At 35.6% G+C, this 24,814-nt stretch overlaps 1 protein-coding gene and 1 long non-coding RNA gene across 2 annotated transcripts in view; both read right to left on the bottom strand.

The window, feature by feature from the left end:
• Positions 1 to 4,821: 4,821 nt before the first annotated feature.
• Positions 4,822 to 24,814, bottom strand: part of LOC120484830 (NLR family CARD domain-containing protein 3) — a 72,602-nt gene continuing 52,609 nt past the window's right edge. Inside the window, exon 9 of the mRNA XM_089118876.1 lies at positions 4,822 to 5,094. Within this exon, the coding sequence (XP_088975002.1) occupies positions 5,088 to 5,094 (7 nt within the window). The 3' untranslated portion in view covers positions 4,822 to 5,087. The remainder of the gene's footprint in view (positions 5,095 to 24,814) is intronic.
• On the bottom strand, positions 17,777 to 24,402 carry LOC120491089 (uncharacterized). The gene is made up of 5 exons (XR_016146074.1): positions 21,954 to 24,402; positions 21,519 to 21,625; positions 20,860 to 21,023; positions 20,684 to 20,765; positions 17,777 to 20,503 (listed from the first exon to the last, which is right to left on the bottom strand). It is a non-coding gene; the product is annotated as an uncharacterized LOC120491089 (long non-coding RNA).

The following is a 24,814-nucleotide window of genomic DNA, read 5'->3' as shown; positions in this document are numbered from 1 at the left end:
TGTAATGTATGTATTATATGTGTGAAAGTGTTATCATGAATCAGTAACACTTTACAATAAGATTACATTAGTTAAATTAGTTTAACATTAACTAATTATGAACTGCATTTATTAATCTTAGTTAATATTAATTTCAGCATGTACTAAAACATTAAAATCAAAACTTGTATTTGTTCTCATTAGTTAATGCACTGACTGTGACATAACATGAATAAACAATGGGCTCTATGCACGGCGTTATTTCCGGTAAAGGATTAAGGATGCTCGATAACTTCCGCCGATCATAGAGTCCAATGCAATACCGAGAATTTATATTGAATTTTATACTCCATGGTTATACTAATGAAACGTTAGTCACAAAAACAGATAAAACAGACACCCCTCGTTGTGTTTATGCTTCTTTTTAAAATTATATTAAATAAACATAACTATATATAAAATTACATCTAAACGTATGTACGTTTCGTTTCAAAGATGGGAGGACAGTAAATATTGAAGACTCTGCCATAATCCCGTTTTCTCCGGTTTTCCTCCGCTTTAATCTACACAACCGGAAATGGACGAGCATCCTTACGTCAAATGCGGAACTTATGCGTGCATATAGCCCATTAGCCTAACAGTTGTATTATTAACTAAGATGAACAAATACAGTAACAAATGTGTTGCTCATGGTTCATACATGAATAATGAACAAATGAACCTTATTGTAAATCGTTACCATCAAATCAAAGATATAAATTCCTTACAATTTAGAGTTGGACATGGACTTAAGATTTCATTTAACTCGATGTGTGACATATTAGATCTGTTCTACATATATGAGGTTATGAGGACATCTAGTGGTCATCTGTCATCATGTCAGAAAGAGAGCACAAGTTGCTAAACACAGCAGGGAGACTGCAGAGGTCAAGCTGCAAATGGCTGACATATTCTAGACACAAGATGGCGCCACTGGGCAAGAAAGCACTAAATTGTGTGTCCAAAGGACAGAAATAGAAAATCCTGCTGGAAATAATGAAGCATGATGCACCTGTCATTCTAGGACGATCTGCATGTCAAAAATGGGCACGATTAAAAGACTGTCTGAAACTGAAAAGAGCAGAGACATTCTCCAGGATTGTGGCGATCTATATGAAGGACTAGGCTGTTGACCAGGAGAACACCACATACAAACTGATCCAAATGTCAGAGCAGTTGTGCATGCGCCAAGAAGGAGACCTGTAGCTCTGAGAGAGAAAGTGCTTGAACAACTACATGGATGGGCCAAAGAACGATCTATGATGCCAAGATCAATACAGAAATACTGGACATATCCAGAGGAAATCAGTCATGAAAATGGTCTGTTATTGAAAGCAAATCAGCAAATGATCAACCAAATACACGAGTCACACCTGGGAATTGTCAAATGTACGGCAAGAGGAGAGACATTTTGTCCTGGCCAGGTGTGTCGACACACACTGAGGATCAGTCTCCAGATGTGCGACCTGCAATGAAGACAGGAACAACAGTCAAAATCAGCCATTGGTCCAACATGAAGTGCAGGGCGACCTCGGGGAAAACAGGGACACACATTGTTCACCATAGCGGTTCAGCATTTCTGTTATGCGTGGACTACTTTTCAAAGTACATTGAGGTAAAACTACTCAAGCTGTGGAGTCATCAGGGAAATGAAGTCCATCTTTGCAAGACATGAACTGCAGATATAGGAGTATCTGACAATGGACCTCAGTGTGCAAGTTTTGCAGAGGAATGGGGATTCAAGCATGTGACTTCAAGTCCTGCTTACGCACAGTCTAATGGACAAGCCGAGAGAGCGGCGCAAACAGTAAAACATCTCTTAAAGAAAGCGCAGAATAGTCAATGTGATCCGTACATAGCACTACTGGAGTACCGTAACACGCCAATGGAAGAGATAGGATCATCACCTGCACAATTACTGATGGGGAGACGGCTCCGACATCATCTGCATTGCTCACCACGGAGACAATGATGAAGAGCATGAGCAACTCAAGCAGAGACAGAAGAAACAGAAGCAGATCTACGACAGGATGGCCAACACTTACCTGATCTGAACCTGGAGAAGGAATAAGATGAGAAAGGGAGATTCATGGAAGCAGCTGTTGATCTGGAAAAGCAGGAACAGACACGTTCTTTTATAGGAAAGACTCCTGATGGAAAGATGTTCAGACCAAATCACAGCATTTAAGAAAAACAAGAGAAACAGACTCTTCAACATTGGAGAAAAGCGTTGACATGAACACTGATATAGTCCGCAGTCGGTTGATGCGTCACAGAGCATTGGACTCGACAGTAAGGACATTTCAAATGAAAGAAATGCTAATGAAAACGTACAGAAAGAGCAAGCTTACCGTACAAGGGCTGGAAGAATGGGAAAAATACCTGGAAAACACAAAGACTGAGAGTTAATACAATGTAGGTGCAGTGTTGGTTGGGTAATGGGTTGAAATCCAATTGATTATACGTATAAATGCATTTCTGAATAATGTTGATTAGTTTATTCATGATAGTTATTTAGAAATGAGTAAAAAGTATTCAGTCGAGGTATTCTTGAACTGAGGAGCTACAATGAGAATAAGGAGCTTCAACACGCCAGATTACAAATGCCAACATGGTATTTATTGTTTAAATTTGGTCATAAAATAGAGAGAATTTGAAATGTAAAACTTTATGACGAAGCATATTGCGATTTAAAGGATGAAGGTGCACTACAATGTTCATCAACTAAAAATGACGGACTAAAAGATTGATTCTTCGAGTTTAAGAATTTACCAGCCTTATTTTAAATCTGAATATTGTAGATCACGCAAAACAAAACCGCAAAGAGTATCAATTACTACTATAATCAGCAGAGATTTATTGTAATAACTGTAATGCTTTGTCTGCATTAGGAGGAAAACAATGATATGAGAAAACTAGAATGACTTCTCTTTGGAGATCAGTGTTTTACCGAATAATACTGCGCAGGAGGAACATTTAGCGAATACATCATTAAGATAAAAAAGCTTGAGAGCAGAAGTTCAGGAAAACGGGATTTACACTTTTTAAAAAAAACTTATAGCTATAACTGCATCATCTGTGCTTCTATTGCTCCTGTGTGCACACTGAAATGGGTCTGATAGAGCACTGACCTCTGTTTTTACTAAATGAATCATCATTTTCTCCAAACACTTCATTACTGTTGAGTGAGCGCTACTGGAGGATCATCATTGTTCTCCTCACAGCAAAGCTTGTTTAGGACAGGGATAATAGTGGAACTCTTCCACATTGAGGAACTGTGTGTGTGTGTGTCTATAGATGTCTGATCAATGGTAAAGCTCTTCTACTGCAAGATTTCAGTGTCCGCCCAGAGACGCGTCTGGCCTGACACATGTGGACACAGTCTCTCCACCATATGCGGGTCAATGAGTGTTTTAGGAGAATCCAGTTCAGACGAGGCATCCAGAGCAGTTTCTGCTCCTGTGAGAAGTCTCTGACGGCAAACCTACAATAAACATCGCTCAACTCATTCGCCTTTGCCCCCTCATCTCTCACATTGATAGATCTTCTGGCTGGAGTCATATTTGTCATATATTTCAGAGAATCCCACAGTTTTCTGGTGATCATAGTCCAACAGCGGAGCTCAAATGTGTCCGTCTCCTTCCTCCCAGCTAACAGGGAACCTTCCCAGAACATTCACTAACGCTCTTTAAAACTTGTGGAAATGTTAGTACAAAACGTTTAAAAAAAGAAACGTTTAAAAAGAGAAAACGTTCCTAGATGTCTCTGTGTGGAGGCGCTTGTGGAGCAGAGAGCACAACACTGAGATGAAGGAGCGGCGGACACTGTTCAGCCCAATAGAAGACATGCTTTACGCCAGCGAGACCAGTACAGTTGAGTTGCTGAACCAGAAGCCCTGGACAACCCTTTGACCAACAGCTGGAGACAATAGTAGACCGCTAGAGGTCGCACACACACTTTATTAGCACTTCTGAAGCCTGTTTTGAGTGATTTATTGTTGTGAATTCATTATTTGTCTGAACTCGTTACAGATACAAGAAGTTCCTGAGCGATCTACGGGTTCTCTACGATCCACGTGAGAGTTTGGCTCTCAGCTATAGGAGAGACTTGCTAACACGCGGCCACCAAACACACAACTATGTGGAGATGCAGTGTGTGTTTTAAAAGACTAAATACTTCACAGGACAAAAGCATTCAAGATCCCTCCATTATTCCAGCTTTTCATCCCCGACTAGAGATGATCTATAAGGCGCGAGTGACAGTCTTTCAGAGACTTTGAGCTTTGGAAGTTTGCAGATCTTAGACATGCAAGAAGGACATTTCATTTATTTTGTAAAGTTTTTATTGAGCATATATTATAAAGCACATTTACACATTTACTCCATCACCCCTCTGAGCCGTGAGCGGCACAAGCAGGAGCCCTATGTTTGAGGATCTCAGTGACCTTTCAACTGTACAAGGGCCGTGATACAGGTCGGGGCGGCCCATTAAGTGCCTTAAAAACAGACAATACAACTCTGAACTAAATCCTAAAAACAACTGGGACCAGTGCAAGCGGCCAGAATGGGGAGATGAACAGCTTCATAACACACTAAAGAAAAAGAAAACATGAAAACACATCATATGACCCCTTTAATACATTAATACAAGTGTAATGCAGCTATTATTAACAACATGACTATACTCAAGCTTCCATTGTTTTCCAAAAATGAGTTTGACCTGTTTTTTTTCTGCATAATTATGAAAATGATTCATTAGTGTTTGTCTCCCTCTACTGGTTCAACAAAAACACATTCAGGATCTATATTTACATTTTTGAGTTTATACTGTGTGTTTATTCAAATAAAAAGGTTAATCTCTGAATGAGAAAGTGTAATTTGCTGTGAAATAAAAGGTGTTTCACTGCCGCCTCATCAGGTCTGTCAGAGGATGGTTGAAATCTAAATGAAGTCTTAATTTCTAACAGTGAAGTCACTGTATCTTCAGTCTCTGTTGATTCTGTTGACTGTGAGTCTCTGTAGTGGATCCTTATTCGCCATCAGATGATCAGCAGAACATCAGACTGTCATCTATAACCTAAAATAAAACACACACACAGTCACATATGCAGTATGAGATATTACATCTGTCACATCTTTTCATCAGAAAACTAACTAGATAATCTATATTCATTCCTTCTCCAACATGATAATATAGCTTCTATCTGATGCTCAAAGTCACTTTACAAAATCAAAAGCACATGAAAGGTCACTTTCACACAACGGACAGCTGATCCAGAACCAGCAGAAATCATCATTACACTCACTACAGATTTAATATCAGTTAATAACAACCCAAATCTCTGATTTTCACACACAGAGACAGTTAAAGGGGAAAAGCTGAAAATAACATTCATATTATTCTCACAATCACTCACAACAGTATGAGCAGAATTACACTAATTTATATTCTCTCACACACACACACAAAGCATCTTATTTCCGCCACAGCCAATCATGCTGCATGCTTATTGTTTCACTAACGTTGACGAGATTAGCCCCTTACCGTATCGAAATTCGGTACTGAAAAACAAGACATGTTTCGATACTCGATAGTATTGATGGAATATATCAGACAGCAAGCCAACATTGAATAAACGTTGTTTTTCCATCTGAATGATCATTATGATTGATATTGAAATGTCAATGCAAAATTAACGTTTAATCACCATTACCCTGTCGATGAAAAACCAACGTACAGCACCGGACACAGCTCATTTCTGGACCCTTGGCACAAGCGTAAAGGTAAGCTTGCTTAATGTTAGATATGAATGAATTGTTAGGCTGATTGTTAACATGATGGTTAGTGTAGTAACCTACGCAGTGCTGCAGACACTGGAATAGATTTCTGTTTTATCACTGTGTCAAAATCTGCCAAAAATTGCCTAGGCCTACTTTGTAGTTCTCTTCTAGGTTATAAAGTTAACAAAACCTCTGAGTCCAGTCTATTTTTGTGATGTTTCGCTGAAAATACATGTCCCTTTGCTAGCGTTGTGAAATCTATTAACACAGCACCGCTATTTCTTCTGACCGACGGAGAACACCAGGCCAGAATTACACAGAAGACATGACTTACTTTACTTTATTCAATGCAGAACTGTCTCGAGTTGTAACTGGGAATGCCCATTAGACCACCTTGTCATAATACAAATCAAATATATGAATGTACTAGTGCTTATGCAATATCACAATTTTTGATTTTTGGGTTAGGTTTAGATTTTAGATTTTTGCTAAATTTTTTATACAGCGCCTGACAACCAGGCCTGGCGTCAAGGGGGGACTCGGGGGGGGGGGGGGGGGGGGGCTTAGTCCCACGTTACATACTTCATATAGAAACATCTCACAGCACGAATGTACCAATGTCTCCTGTTTAACTTAAATGCTAATTCTTTGCATTGTGATTTTATTTTCTGTTTTAGGTGCTCTTACTCAGCAGATGGGGACAGACGCCGTCATCCGATTCACATGAGCCAGACCGGGCAGGAGGGACTGGACGACAAAATATATTCAGGAATAATTAGTCCCACGTTACATACTTCATATAGAAACATCTCACAGCACGAATGTACCAATGTCTCCTGTTTAACTTAAATGCTAATTCTTTGCATTGTGATTTTATTTTATGTTTTAGGTGCTCTTACTCAGCAGATGGGGACAGACGCCGTCATCCGATTCACATGAGCCAGACCGGGCAGGAGGGACTGGACGACAAAATATATTCAGGCGTCAGAGGACATTAAAGTGAAGTGTAAATAAAGAGGCTAATAAAAATGAATTTGTTTGTGTGGTGTGTTCAGTGTTTTATACAAGATTTCAAATGTTCCATTACTTTTTAACATCCTGGCTGTAGATAAAGCAGGCTATTTAATTTATGGCATTACATTTTAAATTGAAAAACGATTGAAATTCCATTGAAATCACGTTGATCCTTAGTTCAGTTGAAATTTCAACATTGTTTCAATATTCCTGATAAATGAAATACCATTGAAATTCCGTTGATCTATGAACAGGATTTCAATGTGGTTTCAATATTAAATCAGGGTGCAAAATGATGTAGAATCAATATCAGAGTTCGATGTTGATTTAATGACTTAATGTTGACAACGGACTGTTGATTTAACAGTTTCAATGACTGTTTGCTATTCGGTCGGTCCCTAAAATAGCTGAGTACAAATCAGCATGAAGTTTTAACATCTACTCTCGTGTCAAAGTCAAAGTTTATTTATAAAGCACTTTTAAAAACAACAAGTGTTTGACAAAGTGCTGTACACTTGTATCCTATTTCACAACTACAAACCGTCAACGACACAAAACAAAAATAAAAAGCCAGAAACAAATAATCGACAATACAAACACTCACCTAGCTTCAAAAGCCAAACAGTGGTAATAGGTTTTAAGACTAGATTTAAAAGCAGCAAGAGTTTGAGCCTGTCTGATGTACAGGGGCAGATTGTTCCAGAGCTTTGGTCCTGTTACTGCAAATGCTCTTTCGCCGTGTAACGGAAATCATGCTGACACTTGAATAAATTATGAGAAATTATCTCAAGTTATTGTTGAATTGAATAGATGCTCCTTTTAAATTTTTAACGCCTTTTAACGCGTTTAATATAAATGCTCTTTATTTATCAAATAGCATCAAGCAGGGCTAGACGATGATTTTTAGTCACTGCAGTAGAGGTGGGTCGTATAGCAGCAACACACTGTGAGATGATCATGACTCTCAGTAAATGATCAGGCTATCTTTGATCAAAACACCGTTTAGGAGCCGCAACCACAGAAATCTCCACGAGTGTTTCACGATGCTCATCTTTCATCTGGAACAAAATCATACAGTGTGTGCCGGCATTAGATATGTGACCTCTGCTTCTTATCTGACCTGGGTCATCCAGGTAAGTTTGCAGATCTTATACATGCACAAAGAGCTGCATAACACACTAAAGAAAAAGAAAACATGAAAGTGCATCATATGATCCCTTTAATACAAACATAATGAAGCTATTATTAAAAACATGATTATACACTCAAGCTTCCATTGTTTGTTTTCCAAAAATGAGCTTGAACTGTTTTTTTTTGTCTGATAATTATGAAAAATGAATCTTTCATTAGTGTTTGTCTTCCTCTGCCAGGCCCGGTTCTACGGGGGTTTTTAAGCACCCTCAGACTAAATTTGTATTAGCGCACATGTAAACGAGATTCTGCCGACAAAAGAAACACAGACGGATTTCACACTCATACATGTAAGGCCTTGTCCACACGGACACGGGTATTTTTATAACCGGAGTTTTTCCCTCCTGCGTTTAAAAAAAAAACCTCTGTCCACACGAAAACGCAAAAACCCGCTATTAAGCGCTGTCAAGAGCATGCAACACCAGCAGGCGGCGATATAAACCTAACCGTAAAGCCACGTTAGCCAATCAGAAGCCGTCAGTGCTGCAAAAACTCCGGTTTCACTGTCTACACGACAACACTGCAACCGGCGTTTCAGAAAATACCCTGGCAGGGGTTTTCAAAAATGTTCAGTTTCAGTGTCCTGATAATGCGTTTCCGCGTGGATGAACGGCCGAACCGCGTAAAAAAAGTCAGTTATAACAATACCCATGTCTGTGTGGACATGGCCTAAATCATAACGTGATTTTTCAAATCAGAAATTATTTCATTATGCTTTCATGTTTAATGCACTGGATTGGTTGTGTCCTTTCGCGATCGTGATACATAGGTGAAGCTCTTTAATTGCCCACTTTGCTTGGGTGTGCGTCCCGCTCAGGAAATTCGATAGCTGACTTTTTAGAGGCCTTTAGGTAGCCTAAAAATATTAATAATTCATTTTTAATCATGGACATACGACATTGGCTGAAGAAAGCTCAAAGCTCTACATCACAACAAGACGAAATGACACCGCCTGCCTTCACTCTCAGCGCAGGACACCCATTCAAACACCGACGATAAATCCCAGCAAGTGCCGCGGCCGATCGAGTGACCAGCATTTGACTGTCTTAATGAGTGAGTCATTTAATCTTTAAATCAGCTGTTTAAATGGACTAATTCATTGTCGTCAGAAACTAGATGTCTAAAATGTAGTCAGTTTTAGTTTCAATACTTCACACATTTGCAATACTGCTGATATTTGGGGGAAAAGCACTCTGTGTGTAACATTTCTTAACTATATCATATGATATAAATGTAAAGCACAAAAGCTTGTTCAGGGACATAGGCTAGTCGATCATGCAGATCACATATCGTTTAACATAACAGCAATTACAATATTGTCGTAGACACTAGGTATTGCTCAGCCCTATTTTGAGAACCCTCACTATTTTCAGAAGCACCCTCAGTGAATTTGGTTCTAGAACCGGGCCTGCCCTCTGCTGGTACAAAACACACACATTCAGGATCTATAGTTACTCTAAAACTCCAACATTTTTGAGTTTATACTGTGCGTTTATACAAATAAAAAGGTTAATCTATGAATGAGAAAGTGTAATTTGCTGTGAAATAAAAGGTGTTTCACTGCCGCCTCATCAGGTCTGTCAGAGGATGGTTGAAATCTAAATGAAGTCTTAATTTCTAACAGTGAAGTCACTGTATCTTCAGTCTCTGTTGATTCGGTTGACCGTGAGTCTCTGTAGTGGATCCTTATTCGCCATCAGATGATCAGCAGAACATCAGACTGTCATCTATAAATCCTAAAATAAAACACACACACAGTCACATATGCAGTTTGAGATATTACATCTGTCACATCTTTTCATAAGAAAACTAACTAGATAATCTATATTAATTCCTTCTCCAACATGATAATATAGCTTCTATCTGATGCTCAAAGTCACTTTACAAAATCAAAAGCACATGAAAGGTCACTTTCACACAACGGACAGCTGATCCAGAACCAGCTGAAATCATCATTACACTCACTACAGATTTAATATCAGTTAATAACAACCCAAATCTCAGATTATCACACACAGTTAAAGACAGTTAAAGGGGAAAAGCTGAAAATAACATTAATATTACTCTCACAATCAGTCACAACAGTATGAGCAGAATTAAACTAATTTATATTCTCTCACACACACACACACACACATACACGTCTATATTACTAAAAGGGGACTATCACTCTACACTGGCCAAGAGGGGACTAGTGTTTCTGGTCATTTTGAAGAAACAAAAATGACGTACAAAATTCTCTTTTAAGGTCTTTTTTCATAATATAACTTTAAATATGCATTTTTTTATTTTAAAAAAAACATGCCAAGTGGGGACCTGAAACTCTGGCCGATGTCTACCTTACCAACAGGGGACTCATATAGCCTGCAATTGAACTGTGTGTCTGTGTGAACAGTGATGTGAACTGGCAGTGAAATCTTGTCTTCATATTGTAACTTATACATACTTATACACATATATGTGTGTGTGTGTGTGGGTGTGTCATTATATAATGCTCAAACATATACATGTCTATATTGCTACACAGCAGTGTCGCTGTACACTGGCGAAGAGGGGACATTCTGAATGATATCTATCCAACCAAGTGGGGACTTTGTGTGTGTGTGTGTGAACTGGCAGTGAAATCTTTCTTAATTCCGCTTACATTATATATCTATTATATACATTATATATATATATATATATATATATATATATAATATATTCACATAGAAAAACGCTGTTTTAAATTGTAATAATATTTCACAATATTACTGTTTTTTTTTTTTTAAATAATTGCAGCCTTGGTGAGCAGAAGAGACTTCTTTTAAAAACATAAACAATCTTACCGATCTAAAACTATATATTTCTATACTACTAACAGCAGTGTCGCTGTACACTGGCAAAGAGGGGACATTCTGAATGATATCGATCCAACCAAGTGGGGACTTTGTGTGTGTGTGTGAACTGGCAGTGAAATCTTTCTTAATTACGCTTACATTATATATCTATTATATATATATATATATATATATATATAGATATATATATATATAGATATATATATATTTATATATATACTGTATATAATATATTCACATAGAAAAACGCTGTTTTAAATTGTAATAATATTTCACAATATTACTGTATTTTTAAAAAAAAAATAATTGCAGCCTTGGTGAGCAGAAGAGACTTCTTAAAAAACATAAACAATCTTACCGATCTAAAACTATATATTTCTATACTACTAACAGCAGTGTCGCTGTACACTGGCAAAGAGGGGACATTCTGAATGATATCTATCCAACCAAGTGGGGACTTTGTGTGTGTGTGTGAACTGGCAGTGAAATCTTTCTTAATTACGCTTACATTATATATCTATTATATACATTATATATATATATATATATATATATATATATATATATATATATATATATGAAGAGTTCAGATGCAAAAGCCTCTAAGTGCCGTTGGAAATATTCTTCAAAAATGATCATTTTTTATCAAGCTTATATATTTAAGTTCAGTAATTTCACTTAAATTACAATTAATAGGTAATCCTCATTGTTATTTAAGTGAAAGTACTGAATTTAAATATACAAGCTTGAAAAAAATGATCATTCTAGAAGAAAATTTCAAATGGCACTTAGAGGCTTTTGCATCTGAACTCTTCATATATATATATATATATATATATATATATATTCACATAGAAAAACGCTGTTTTAAATTGTAATAATATTTCACAATATTACTGTTTTTTTTATCAAATAATTGCAGCCTTGGTGAGCAGAAGAGACTTCTTAAAAAACATAAACAATCTTACCGATCTAAAACTATATATTTCTATACTACTAACAGCAGTGTCGCTGTACACTGGCAAAGAGGGGACATTCTGAACGATATCTATCCAACCAAGTGGGGACTTTGTGTGTGTGTGTGAACTGGCAGTGAAATCTTTCTTAATTACGCTTACATTATATATCTATTATATACATTATATATATATATATATATATATATATATATATATATATATATATATATATTCACATAGAAAAACACTGTTTTAAATTGTAATAATATTTCACAATATTTCTGTTTTTTTTTTATCAAATAATTGCAGCCTTGGTGAGCAGAAGAGACTTCTTTTAAAAACATAAACAATCTTACCGATCTAAAACTATATATTTCTATACTACTAACAGCAGTGTCGCTGTACACTGGCAAAGAGGGGACATTCTGAATGATATCTATCCAACCAAGTGGGGACTTTGTGTGTGTGTGTGAACTGACAGTGAAATCTTTCTTAATTACGCTTACATTATATATCTATTATATATATATATATATATATATATATATATATATATATATATATTTATATATATACTGTGTATAATATATTCACATAGAAAAACGCTGTTTTAAATTGTAATAATATTTCACAATATTACTGTGTTTTTTAAAAAAAAATAATTGCAGCCTTGGTGAGCAGAAGAGACTTCTTAAAAAACATAAACAATCTTACCGATCTAAAACTATATATTTCTATACTACTAACAGCAGTGTCGCTGTACACTGGCAAAGAGGGGACATTCTGAATGATATCTATCCAACCAAGTGGGGACTTTGTGTGTGTGTGTGAACTGGCAGTGAAATCTTTCTTAATTACGCTTACATTATATATCTATTATATACATTATATATATATATATATATATGAAGAGTTCAGATGCAAAAGCCTCTAAGTGCCGTTGGAAATATTCTTCAAAAATGATCATTTTTTATCAAGCTTATATATTCAAGTTCAGTAATTTCACTTAAATTACAATTAATAGGTAATCCTCATTGTTATTTAAGTGAAAGTACTGAATTTAAATATACAAGCTTGAAAAAAATGATCATTCTACAAGAAAATTTCAAATGGCACTTAGAGGCTTTTGCATCTGAACTCTTCATATATATATATATATATATATATATATATATATATAATATATATTCACATAGAAAAACGCTGTTTTAAATTGTAATAATATTTCACAATATTACTGTTTTTTTTATCAAATAATTGCAGCCTTGGTGAGCAGAAGAGACTTCTTAAAAAACATAAACAATCTTACCGATCTAAAACTATATATTTCTATACTACTAACAGCAGTGTCGCTGTACACTGGCGAAGAGGGGACATTCTGAATGATATCTATCCAACCAAGTGGGGACTTTGTGTGTGTGTGTGTGTGTGAACTGGCAGTGAAATCTTTCTTAATTACGCTTACATTATATATCTATTATATACATTATATATATATATATATATATATATTCACATAGAAAAACACTGTTTTAAATTGTAATAATATTTCACAATATTTCTGTTTTTTTTATCAAATAATTGCAGCCTTGGTGAGCAGAAGAGACTTCTTTTAAAAACATAAACAATCTTACCGATCTAAAACTATATATTTCTATACTATTAACAGCAGTGTCGCTGTACACTGGCAAAGAGGGGACATTCTGAACGATATCTATCCAACCAAGTGGGGACTTTGTGTGTGTGAACTGGCAGTGAAATATGTCTTCATTACAGTTAAATTATACATCTATTATATACATTATGTATATATATATACTATTTTTCTTATTTAACGCTCTCTCTTCATATACTTTCTATGCTTTGTTATGCAGTCCCTAACAATTTACTTGCCATAGTTATGTGCCATTGCACACACACGTCTATATTACTAACATATACATGTATAAACACAGAAGTGTCGCTGCACACTAGCCAAGAGGGAACTTTCTGAATGATATCTATCCAACCAAGTGGGGACTTTGTGTGTGTGTGTGAACAGTGAATTGAAGTGGCAGTGAAATACACATCCGTAAAGGGGGTCGCACACCGAATGAGAAGCGCAGCGCTGCGCCACGTCTAGGACAACTCCAAGTATCGCACACCGGACTCACACTTTCTCATCAGTGTATGGGCAGCAATATTGTTATGTTTAATGACATGAAATGAAGATGTTTGTTCTATGTTATAATTGTACTGTACAATTAAATACAATCGTTGCTGAGTCTGCAGTCTGAAAACTACCTCAGAGCATCAGTTAACTGAATGAATTGAGAATCTCACATGAAAACCCAATTACATCAGCAATTGTCATTCAAGCAGCTGATTTATGTAAATGAATGCAAAACTAAATTTATTGCAGCATAGGGCAAAGTCAGTATACATTATCAACGATTTGAGACAATAAAATAATTTAAACTTTATATAAAACTAAATGGCACTCTGTGGCGGCAGCAGGATTACGTTCAAAAGGTCACGGGCGACGTAGCCGTAAGTACAGAGTCAGTGCTTACAAGTTGAACGCATAGGTTGAACGTGCAAACTAACTCAAACGCTGTTTACAAAAAAGTAATTAAAAGGTAAAACAACGATGTCGGACGATTTTGATTCTGTACTTCCGGCTACGTCGCCCGTGACCTTTTGAACGTAATTACGTAATACGTGACGTTACAAACGCGCCTGACAGAATAGAGCAAGGCTAGCATTTGTCCTTAGAAAAGTTACATTTTTGGAATAAGTTTTGAAATAACCGATCGTTTTGCATGATAAGACCCTTATTCATCGTCTGGTGTCGTTTAAAGACATTTGAAGCTGCATCTGAAACTGTTATTAACCGTCTTTTGGACCTTGAACCGTCTGGTTCCCATGTAAGTCCATTATATGGAGAAAAATCCTGGAATGTTTTCATCAAAAACCTTAATTTCTTTTCGACTGAGGAAAGAAAAACATGAACATCTTGGATGACATGGGGGTGAGTAAATTACCAGCAAAAGTTTTTTAAGAGCCACAAACCTGTATATAAAACTCTTTTTATTCTAGATACACTAAATGCATACAAAGAATAGACAGGATTTTGATGCAATATGCAAAAAAAGTCAGAACAGTCACACAGCTTGATCAAACAGGATCATGTTATTTTATGTTTGAGATAGATATAGATAAATAAAAATATAAATATTTAGACATTTTTTTTAACGTTGATCTTACCTAAATGTTTGTTTTTTTTTGTTTTTTGTTTTTGTTAAGAGTTTAAGTAACACATGGAAGCTTGATTTCAATCTTCGAATTAAACTGAAAAAAAGTAGCAAATAAATAGAATAGAATAAAGAGTTTTTTTGGTATGTCAGAAATACTACAGAAACTGAATAAAGTAATCCAATGTAAAATAACACTGGATAGTCTTTTTAGTCCAGACTGAATTAAATACAAAGGCTATTAATTCTGATTGCTTAGAATTAATGCTATATTCTATTGTTTTAATTCAACAGAATTAATGACAGACACATATGGCTGCGTTCACTTTAAGAACGGATCCCTGTCTCATTTGTACTGTCTGTCTGTCACACGCGTTTAATGCTTATTTAAGACATTAGACTGTCTTTACGAGGTTACTCACCAATACCAGAGTTTTGACATAATGTTGCGTGTTTTTAACTGTTAAAGCGATATAATCCAGGGATAAAACGTTTGTTTCAGGCGAGCTGTTTGAGGCGGATTGGCTTTACTGTATGTGCACGCAGTGAAAGACATCTCTGAGAGTGCGCGAGCACGGGATGGTTTAATATTGCTTGAATGTTTAAACTAAAACTTAAAAAGACGTGAAAATTATAAACGTTAGTTACCATCATAGGTTACGATGCAATGCTGGCCCGATTGTGCAAGTGAATATTTCGTCGTGTCCCGACTCCTAAACACAAGTGTGTATCGACAGCTGCAGCGCTTAGTGTAGGGCTGCAGCTATCAATTCTTTTTGTAATCGATTAATCTAGCACTTAATCGATCGATTAATCGAGTAATCGGATAATTTGTTTATGTGTGTTTTTAAGCAACCAAAACAAATAATGTATTACGAAAATGATAAGGTGTTTGGCTTTTATTTATTTAAAAGAAAATAGAGGTATTTATTCCAACTGCAACATTTGGCTCCACAACTAATTATTGCAATTTTTACCCGTGTTTATAAGTGCCAGTGCCAACAATTATATAACAATACAGTTAAACAATTTACTGTAAAACCTGTTACATGTAGCCCATAACATGTAAAACTTTGAATACAAACTTAAATAGTAAAGCCCATTTGGCCTTAGTTTTGTCTTCTTAATACAACATTACAAAAAAAGGATTGCACCTTCTGCAAATTACCCACCTGGAAACAAAAATATATTAATATAAAATATCAACCCAAACAGGTACACAAATGTGTACAATTTATAAAAAATAAATAAATGGAAATAAAACAATTATAAATAAGAATCAGACTTTTTCAACTGTAATCTCAAGACAAACATCAGAGTGTGTGTGTGTGTGTGTCTCACAATATTTGTTCCTCCATCACGTCCCGGTGAATGTATGCTGAAATTTTTGTTGCGTGGCTACATAAAAGTTTAATCATATGATGAATTGCCGCAATTGGTCTGACTGGCGCGTGAGAGAGACATGGGTGCACGCGCTCGCTTACCTCTCTGCCGTCGTGCGCGAGCCGCGGTTAGGAGCTCAACATCTCGCATGCGCGCTCGCACTAGATTACAGGATATTTTAACTTGCGAATTAATATGCGGCGGTAAAACTAGTCGATCACGAGTGGCTCAACAGGTAGATCTATAGACGAACTCATCTTTCAGGCATTTGACCGAAGGGATATACACGCAGCGTGAAAAATCGAATTGCGCGAGTCTCACGCTGAATGCGTGAGAGTTGGCAGCCCTGCCAGGTATACTTTGCAGACACATTGCATCTTGTTCTCTCCCTTTATAAACATATAATGATCCCAAACTTTAGACATTCTCTGCAATTTATGAAGTCATATGTATCATGCGCTGTGGTGTGCTTCCTGAATAACGGTCCGTGTGAAACAATCAGATCCCTGCGTGCGCCATAGGAACTGCGTCATTTAACGAGGCTTCGAGGCAGATTTTTTGCCTCAAGGAATTTTTGTAATCGAGTAACTCGAGTAACTCGAGGAATCGTTTCAACCCTAGCTTAGTGCTTGCCTAGTGCAGTGAGACGAGAAGACGCCGCACCGCGTCCGCGAGCCCTTTATATGGAAAAAATCGATTCGAGGCCGTTGAGAATCGATTTTGAATCGGCCACATTTTAAAAAACGATTAATCGAAAAATCAATTTTTTTTGCCCAGCCCTAACACACACACATATATATATATATATATATATATATATATATAAAAATCACATAAAACATAAAAGCCTGCCGGAAAAGATGGGTCTTAAGGCAAGATTTAAAAACATGAATACTTTCACTGTTTCGCACATCCTGTGGCAGCAGGTTCCATAAATAAGGAGCAGCAAAACTAAAAGCCCGGGATCCCATAGAAGTAGTGCGGGTTCTAGGGAGAACAAGAGTGAGCGAGGAAGACGATCTTAAAGTCCGAGATCGAATATAGATATTAAGAAGGTCCAATAAATATGAAGGGGCAAGGTTATTGAGTGCTTTAAATGTCCACTTTGGACAGTATTCATGTCAATTATGTCGGTTATGTCTTAAACAGTTGTGAGTGTATCGGATGTGCATCAGTGCAATTGGATCCGCATGTCATTGGAAATAATCCGACGTCTTAAAGTGAAAGTGGCAACAAACATAATGTGGTCTGTGTCCTTAATATTGATCAAGCAACCAAAGAAAAAGAGAAAAGCAATCACAGTTTGTTAATAGCTTTAGTATAATAAGGATTAATTTACACAAAGAATATTTCTGCTTGAAAGAATAAAGAAGGATGTATGCATGGTTATAAAGAATGCATACTGTATATCATCCATTGAAAAGGCTGTGTTGTACTTTAGGAAAAGTGGTTTTTATTTAATTTTAAGATATTTTTTAAATCACAGTAGTTAAATCCGTATCTGTATTGCATGTTCAGACTTTTAAATCATTTATATTAATAGGTTAATAGATGTTTTCTTCGGGAGTGTATGGGTTTGTACATTTTATTCTATTCTAAATTCTAAATTAACGCATTACAATTTAACTAAACCCATTATATTTTAGTCGACTAAAATCCAATGTGATCTCATGAGAATACGTATGCATTTGTACGTAAAGTGTAGTTCTATCATACGTACATATAATTACGTTTTATATGCGCAGAAACGTATAATACTGACGTATTTACAGAACTAAAATGTAAAATATTTACGTTATTGACAGCACAAAAACGTAATTTATTTACATTTGAACAAATCCACCGATGTACACATTTGTACATATCACAATTTATGCATATTAAAATCGTAGCATTATGTTTTGACTCTATTGCATTCAACTGTCTTATTCATTACGTTTTCAGTCTCATTTATTGATATAATACTCATAAATATTAACATTTTGCTCGTTTCGCCTGCATGGTGTTAAACAATACACTATAAAACCTTAAAAATACATTCTTTAACTTTACTCGTTTAACCATTTTGTAATATAGTTTATTTGCCGTGAGGCACAGAAAGTGTTTTCTCCTATAAAACAAAACATAAATTCACAAAAGACATCAATTTTATTAGTTTGATGTAATCCAAATCTTTAGAATCCATAGCCTACGTTGTTTACAAGAAAAAAATCCTAATTCAACCTTTTATCCAGTCGTGATCTTCGCCTCCATTCTCAGCAGCAACCGTACACGTCAAATCCCGCGCTGGTGATGAATTCAAATTCAAAAATCGCGCCCTTGAGAAGCGATACGTCGTGTTTTACGGCAGAGATATCAAATGGTCATTGGCTCTTCCCTGCCTCATCACAGATTGAGACATGAAGGACTGTGACGGTTGGTTTAGTTCTTTTGAAATAGTGCGAAGCTGCGAACTGAAGCCGGATGAACATTTTCATTGATTATTAATTTAAATTCTGCTCTGTACTTCATACAAAACTATTACAATGTTGCCAGAGAGGACTGCGACTGCAAAGCATCTTCATGTGAACGGCTTTTGGTAGCGGTTTTGACATTTTCGCAATAAATATATTATTGTGATTATACTTTTCTGTTAGTCACGTTTTTCTTCATAATTGTAACGTTAGTTTACGTAGTTTTAACGAATTGTTAGGGGTAGGTTTAGGGGTAGGAGTAGGATTGGTGGCTCAAAATATATTTTAATGCCATATTGTTAATACAACTGCCATTTCCCAACACATCTGTCCATTATGTTTTATCCTTTTTTTATATTCTGTATAAAATACACTGTAAAAAAATGTCTTGTCAAATTAACAGTAACTTACTGGCAACAATTATCCAGTACTTGCTGTATTTCATTCAACAATAAAATTACTTTAACACTAACTACAGTACTGTTAAGCATACTGTAAAATCAAATAACATTATTTTACTGTAATTTCTTACCATATTAAAGTACAGTATTACACTGTTAATTTTTAATAATACTGTATAGTATTATACAGTTATGAAATGTTATTGTATTTATTTGGTGCTACTGTGTAACCTGTAGAATATGTAGAAAATCCGTAGAAATAGAGTATTATTTAACAGTTAAAATAATATTTCTATGGATTTTCTACATATTCTACAGGTTGCACAGTAGCACTATAGGAAATAGAAAAAAGAACAATTGAAGCTTTAACTGCTCAAGGTTTATTGTGTATTTTCAAACACATTACATTTACATATATACATTTAAATACATGAATAAAATTAAATACATGAATAATAATAATGTAATATAATACAATTTAAATCATGCATGAAAATCATGAACAATCATGCGTTTCAATTCATGCAAAAATGATTATGAACAGGTAAAATAGAAAAGATTAAAGGGGCGCTATCTGATCAATCTATTAGAAGGGGGGGGGGGGCTTAAACTAGATAGTCTATTGGTTTGAGATAGACTGTCTAACTGGTCAGACTGGTCTGTTGCTGATTTTAAAGGGTTTTGGGCTCCTTTATAACTAGAGGACCAGATTTGCAGGGCTGGGAGAAATGTATAACTACACTTTAACAACTACAGACCAGTGTCATTGCTCTCTCGGTTTTCTAAAATCCTTGAAAAGTTGTTTGCTCAAAAAATAATTTTTTTTTTTAGAAAAACACAAATTATTTAATGAAAAACAATATGGCTTTAGAGATAAAAAAGATTAACTGCTTTGGCATTAATTGAACTCATAGGAAAAATTACATCTGCAACTGAGGATAAAGCAATACACAGTGGAGGTCTTCATCAACTTAAGCAAAGCATTTAAAGGGTTAGTTCACCCAAAAATGAAAATTCTGTCAGTATTTACTCACCCTCATGTTGTTCAACCCCGTAAGACATTAATTCATCTTCCGAACACAAATTAAGATATTTTTTATGAAATCTGAGAGCTGGATCACTCCTGCATACTAGTCCATAGGATTTGGTATGATTTTTTCTTTGGTATGATTGGCTTGATTTTTGTTAACGCAAATACACACAAATGTGGCATTTTCTTTTCATCCATTATCTGTTGGTCACAAAAGTACACAAACACACATTTGAAAACAAAAACAACAACATTTGAAAGACCCACAACTGTCTAGTTTGTAATGTCAAATAATGCTACAATCAAGATGAGGCTCTATAAAAGGAGTAATTAAAACAAAGAATAAGACAAACAATACGAAAACATTAAATACAGACTTACTATTTTAATTTTGCTGTTTGGCTTGATGTGGTCATCATTTATGTATCGTCCGAGATTTTCTGTAGCTTTACTGCCATCAACACTGTATGGTGAAATATTTTAAAAACACTGTATATAAACATACCATAATATGATGTAATTATACTTCATTAGAACCTTCATTAATTTAATCTTACCAGTAAGATTGTCCCTGAAAGGAGTAGAAATATAAAAAAAACTGCATCTTCAGCTGAGTAGTCTTTGAGCAGGGTCTCTCCTTCAGATCCAGCCATGTGTCTTCCAACATACTCCAGTAGGAATTCTCCTGGCTCAATATGTTTTGTGGCGATTACTCCAAAACCTAATAAATTGGGTATAAATAAGTGTAAATTAAGTATGAGAAAAGATTCATAAAGTTGTTAAGGTTGTCTAAACTGTTTTAAATGGTAGCCCTGCTTGGAAAACAAATACGATATCTACATCTAAAAGTGCAAAACTACAAAACTCATATGTATCATGACACTGAATATTGATAATTTCCATTGTTAAACAGGCCCCCGGAGTCTAACTGGCAGTTACATACAAATAATATCAAGATCACTCGCACATCTACACAATGGAGTTTAATTTGGACATCAGCAGCTAGCATAAATACAGGCAGGAAAACAGATATAAATCCACCTTTAACTGATTCAATCATGTTTTTTTGTTTCTCTTGTGTTTTTTTTTTAACAGCCTGTTGTTTTTAGCTACACATTTTAAACCCAACCATTCGACATTATTTAGAGACCAAACTTAGCTTTTAATTAAGTTTTGCAAAGTCATACTGATGGCAGAATTGAATGCCGTAACTTACCTTTCTCTTCACACATTAATTTTTTCTCGAATGTGTCTTTATCTTTCCCCGAAGCAATGAAGTACAAGGCTTCCTTTTCAGGAGAAACTCTTTTGGGTCTCATTTTCCTGTAAAATATAAGAACATTTTATGCAGGATATAGTGCATATGCTAAGTAAAAAAAAAAAAAAAAAAAATAGAAAATACTCTAAAAAAAAAACTCCTTAGAATTGTGTAGACAATAACTTATTGAAAAGATGACATTGTGGCTGATAATTTACTACATTTTTACTATACTTTTTATATCAAGTATTTTTATAAAATCATTTTAAAAAGAAACTGAATATCAATAATACCAATCTGCATGCACATTTACATTGTAAGAGGATGCAAAAACATTGTATAATGTTAGCATTTACAAATCATCATAAAATGAAGTTAGAATGTACAACTTACCTTTTACTTCGGAAAGAAAAAAAGTGAGATGAGAAATGGCTCAGTGCGCTTAGGATCTTGGGATCTTGTAGGTAGATAAATCTTTAAACTATAATAGAAAGATAACTCTCCAATGTAGTAAACAATCTCGTTGAAGTCTTCTAAAGTTGTGCTCTTCCAAATGCCAAACATGAAGTGTGAATTAGGAACCTGGAATAGAGAGATATACGTTCTGCTATCGGAGCAGTGATTGGGCCATCGGATAAACCACAGTTAGCCAACATTACTATTGGTTCTGTTATGCAAATGTTTTGTGATTGAAATCAAATAGCTAGATTAACATAAGGGTAGAATCTGTTGGTAAATTAGTTTTAAATCCAGTTGTAAACATCAACTGGATCAGGAAAAAGTACTTTTCATAATTAGTATTATTTTGCATGCATTTTAAATAGAGCACAGAACACAAACCTATATCAATGGCAGATAAAACATGATAAAGTTAATAAAGGAAAAGTTCAAAAATAATATCAAACTATGGGATGGTGCAGCATTTAAAGAAAGTAGGCGATATACAATTAATTTACTATTTAAAATATTTTAAAAGACAGAAAAAAGTAATTTACCACAATGTAAAAAAATAAATAAATAAAAAATCTGCTCATTTATAAATCAAATGATGTTATAGGGATGTAGCAGATTACCATGGGCATTCATATTTTTGTTGGTTTAACTAAACCTTTATACCACATCTGAAACGAAAGCTCATATTAATAGTTCCTCTTGTTGAATCTCTCAAAAAATACATGCAGAGTCCTCAGAGTGTTTTAAGTATAGGATGACTTGTTTAAGCATGTGTATTTTTAGGTCTAAGGTAAACTTTCACAGCCTGGCCTTTGAAGCCGTTCTCCATAGAGATGCTAATGTCCTGCAGGTAGTGGGGGTTGCAGCTCAGTCCACTCAGGGACTGAAAACACAGTGAGAAAGCGTCCGATCACAGCCATTGGGATATGTTTCAATCAGAGGGCTGTTTCACAAAAGCAGAATTTAGAAATCCAGGATAAGAGATAAAGCTGGGCTTGACCTAGTGTGATCAGTGCATCCTGGCTTTATCAGTTTCACAAAGGCCAAACCAGGCTCAGGAGGAGCGGCTATGTCAAGCCAGGTGTAAGTAATTCAGATAAGTGGGAGTCAACAGCTTTCTTCAAGAGACCACACAGTCCATCACAGATTCATTGATGCTACAATGGATAAGTTGCGTGCGCCATACTTCAAGTGTTGGGTGTAACTAATTACTAAGTAATTAGTTACTGTAATTTCATTACTTTTCCTTGAAAATGTAAAGTAAGGGATTACTCTTAATTTATCTGTAATTTATTTACAGTTACTTCTGATGTAATTGAGGTAAAAACTCAGCGATTCGTATGCATTTTATGAGGAATCTAAATATTACGACCGCACTCGTATGAATTATTGTAAAATATGTATGAAAAAAGTGTGAAATGTCATGAGATCAGACATAAAACAGTAGTGGGTTTAACATCAAAATGTAGCCCAGATAGCAAACTGACATTGAATCAACGTGGAAATATGACATCGAAACAACGTTGATCTGACATCGTTTTGCTCATCGAATTAACGTTGAACCAACGTCAGACGCGTCATTCTTTCAAAACTAACGGAAAATCAACTTGAAATCAACGCGTTGTTTCAACGTTATGAAAGCGAACCAATTTTCGATTTTCATTTAGCTTTGAAGAATGCCGCGTCTGACGTTGGTTCAACGTTAATTCGATGAGCAAAATCAACGTTGTTTCAATGTCATGAGAGACGTCGTTTCATTACGTCTTACAGGTTGCATTACTTGTCTTTTACTTTTAGAGATTAAAAACTATGTTCATTTTGCTGTTGATCTATGAAGGAAACTGGTTGGTAAGAAAGGGGGCATTTTACCCCACCTTGGGGGGTGTTTTACCCCACCGCTGGGGCAAAACACCCTCTTTGTACAAAAATATTTTCAGTCAAAAAACAAATTAATTATGAAGGTTGAGCAATTTTAATATTTGGTAAATAACTCCTGCCAAAGACACTCAAAACTGGGATGGCAATTCTAGTCACATTTATGTTTTGCTTTACAGTAATGTCACATTTTCCTTAAGGGGGGCATTTTCCTCCACTTCTACCCTATTGCTCTTGCAGGTAATTGTCGGGAAAAGCCAATGGGTCGGACCTGTCCCGAAACACTCTTTCACGTCTGAAAGGCCTTCTCAATATAAGTGCTTCATCAGATGTCATCCAAAAATGGGCATGCCAAAACTTCATTGACAAAACTTTTGCTTCTTTATCAGCCATTTCTCTAATTCCCTCATCATCACATACAATAGACTATTAAAGACCTATCTGTCTTCAAAAACACAATTGAATAGTAACAATGCCCATATGGATAATTATTATTATAGTTAATAATGGTAGGCTACCATCATAATGTTACAATAATAGGCTATGCTTGACTGAGTGCCAATATGTATCTGAGGTATTTTAATGCAGACTGATAAAATTGCGCTGAACTTATAGATGACAAAACGGAATAACTGACAAAACACATTGGATTCTGATCGGCGTGACCGCTGACTGAACAGATAAGGCACGAGGATTGACTGAGCCTGGCTGTTAGCCTGGTCTGGAGCAGGCTAGCTGCACAGAATAAAACGCCATGGTAACTTATGTGCTACTGCTTTCGTGAAACCGAGTCCCGGCTTAATTCAGCCAGGATATCTGGAAAATCCCGGCTTAATCCACTATCTTGGTTTTGTGAAATAGCCCTCAGCTCTGTAATTTAGCAGAGCTGTTTACAATACAGTCAAATCACACCACATGTATTTTTA

The sequence above is a fragment of the Pimephales promelas genome, chromosome 2 (assembly GCF_988280905.1).
Source record: "Pimephales promelas chromosome 2, fPimPro1.hap1.1, whole genome shotgun sequence".
Lineage (NCBI taxonomy): Eukaryota > Metazoa > Chordata > Actinopteri > Cypriniformes > Leuciscidae > Pimephales > Pimephales promelas.
This window is presented reverse-complemented; position numbering and strand designations above follow the sequence as displayed.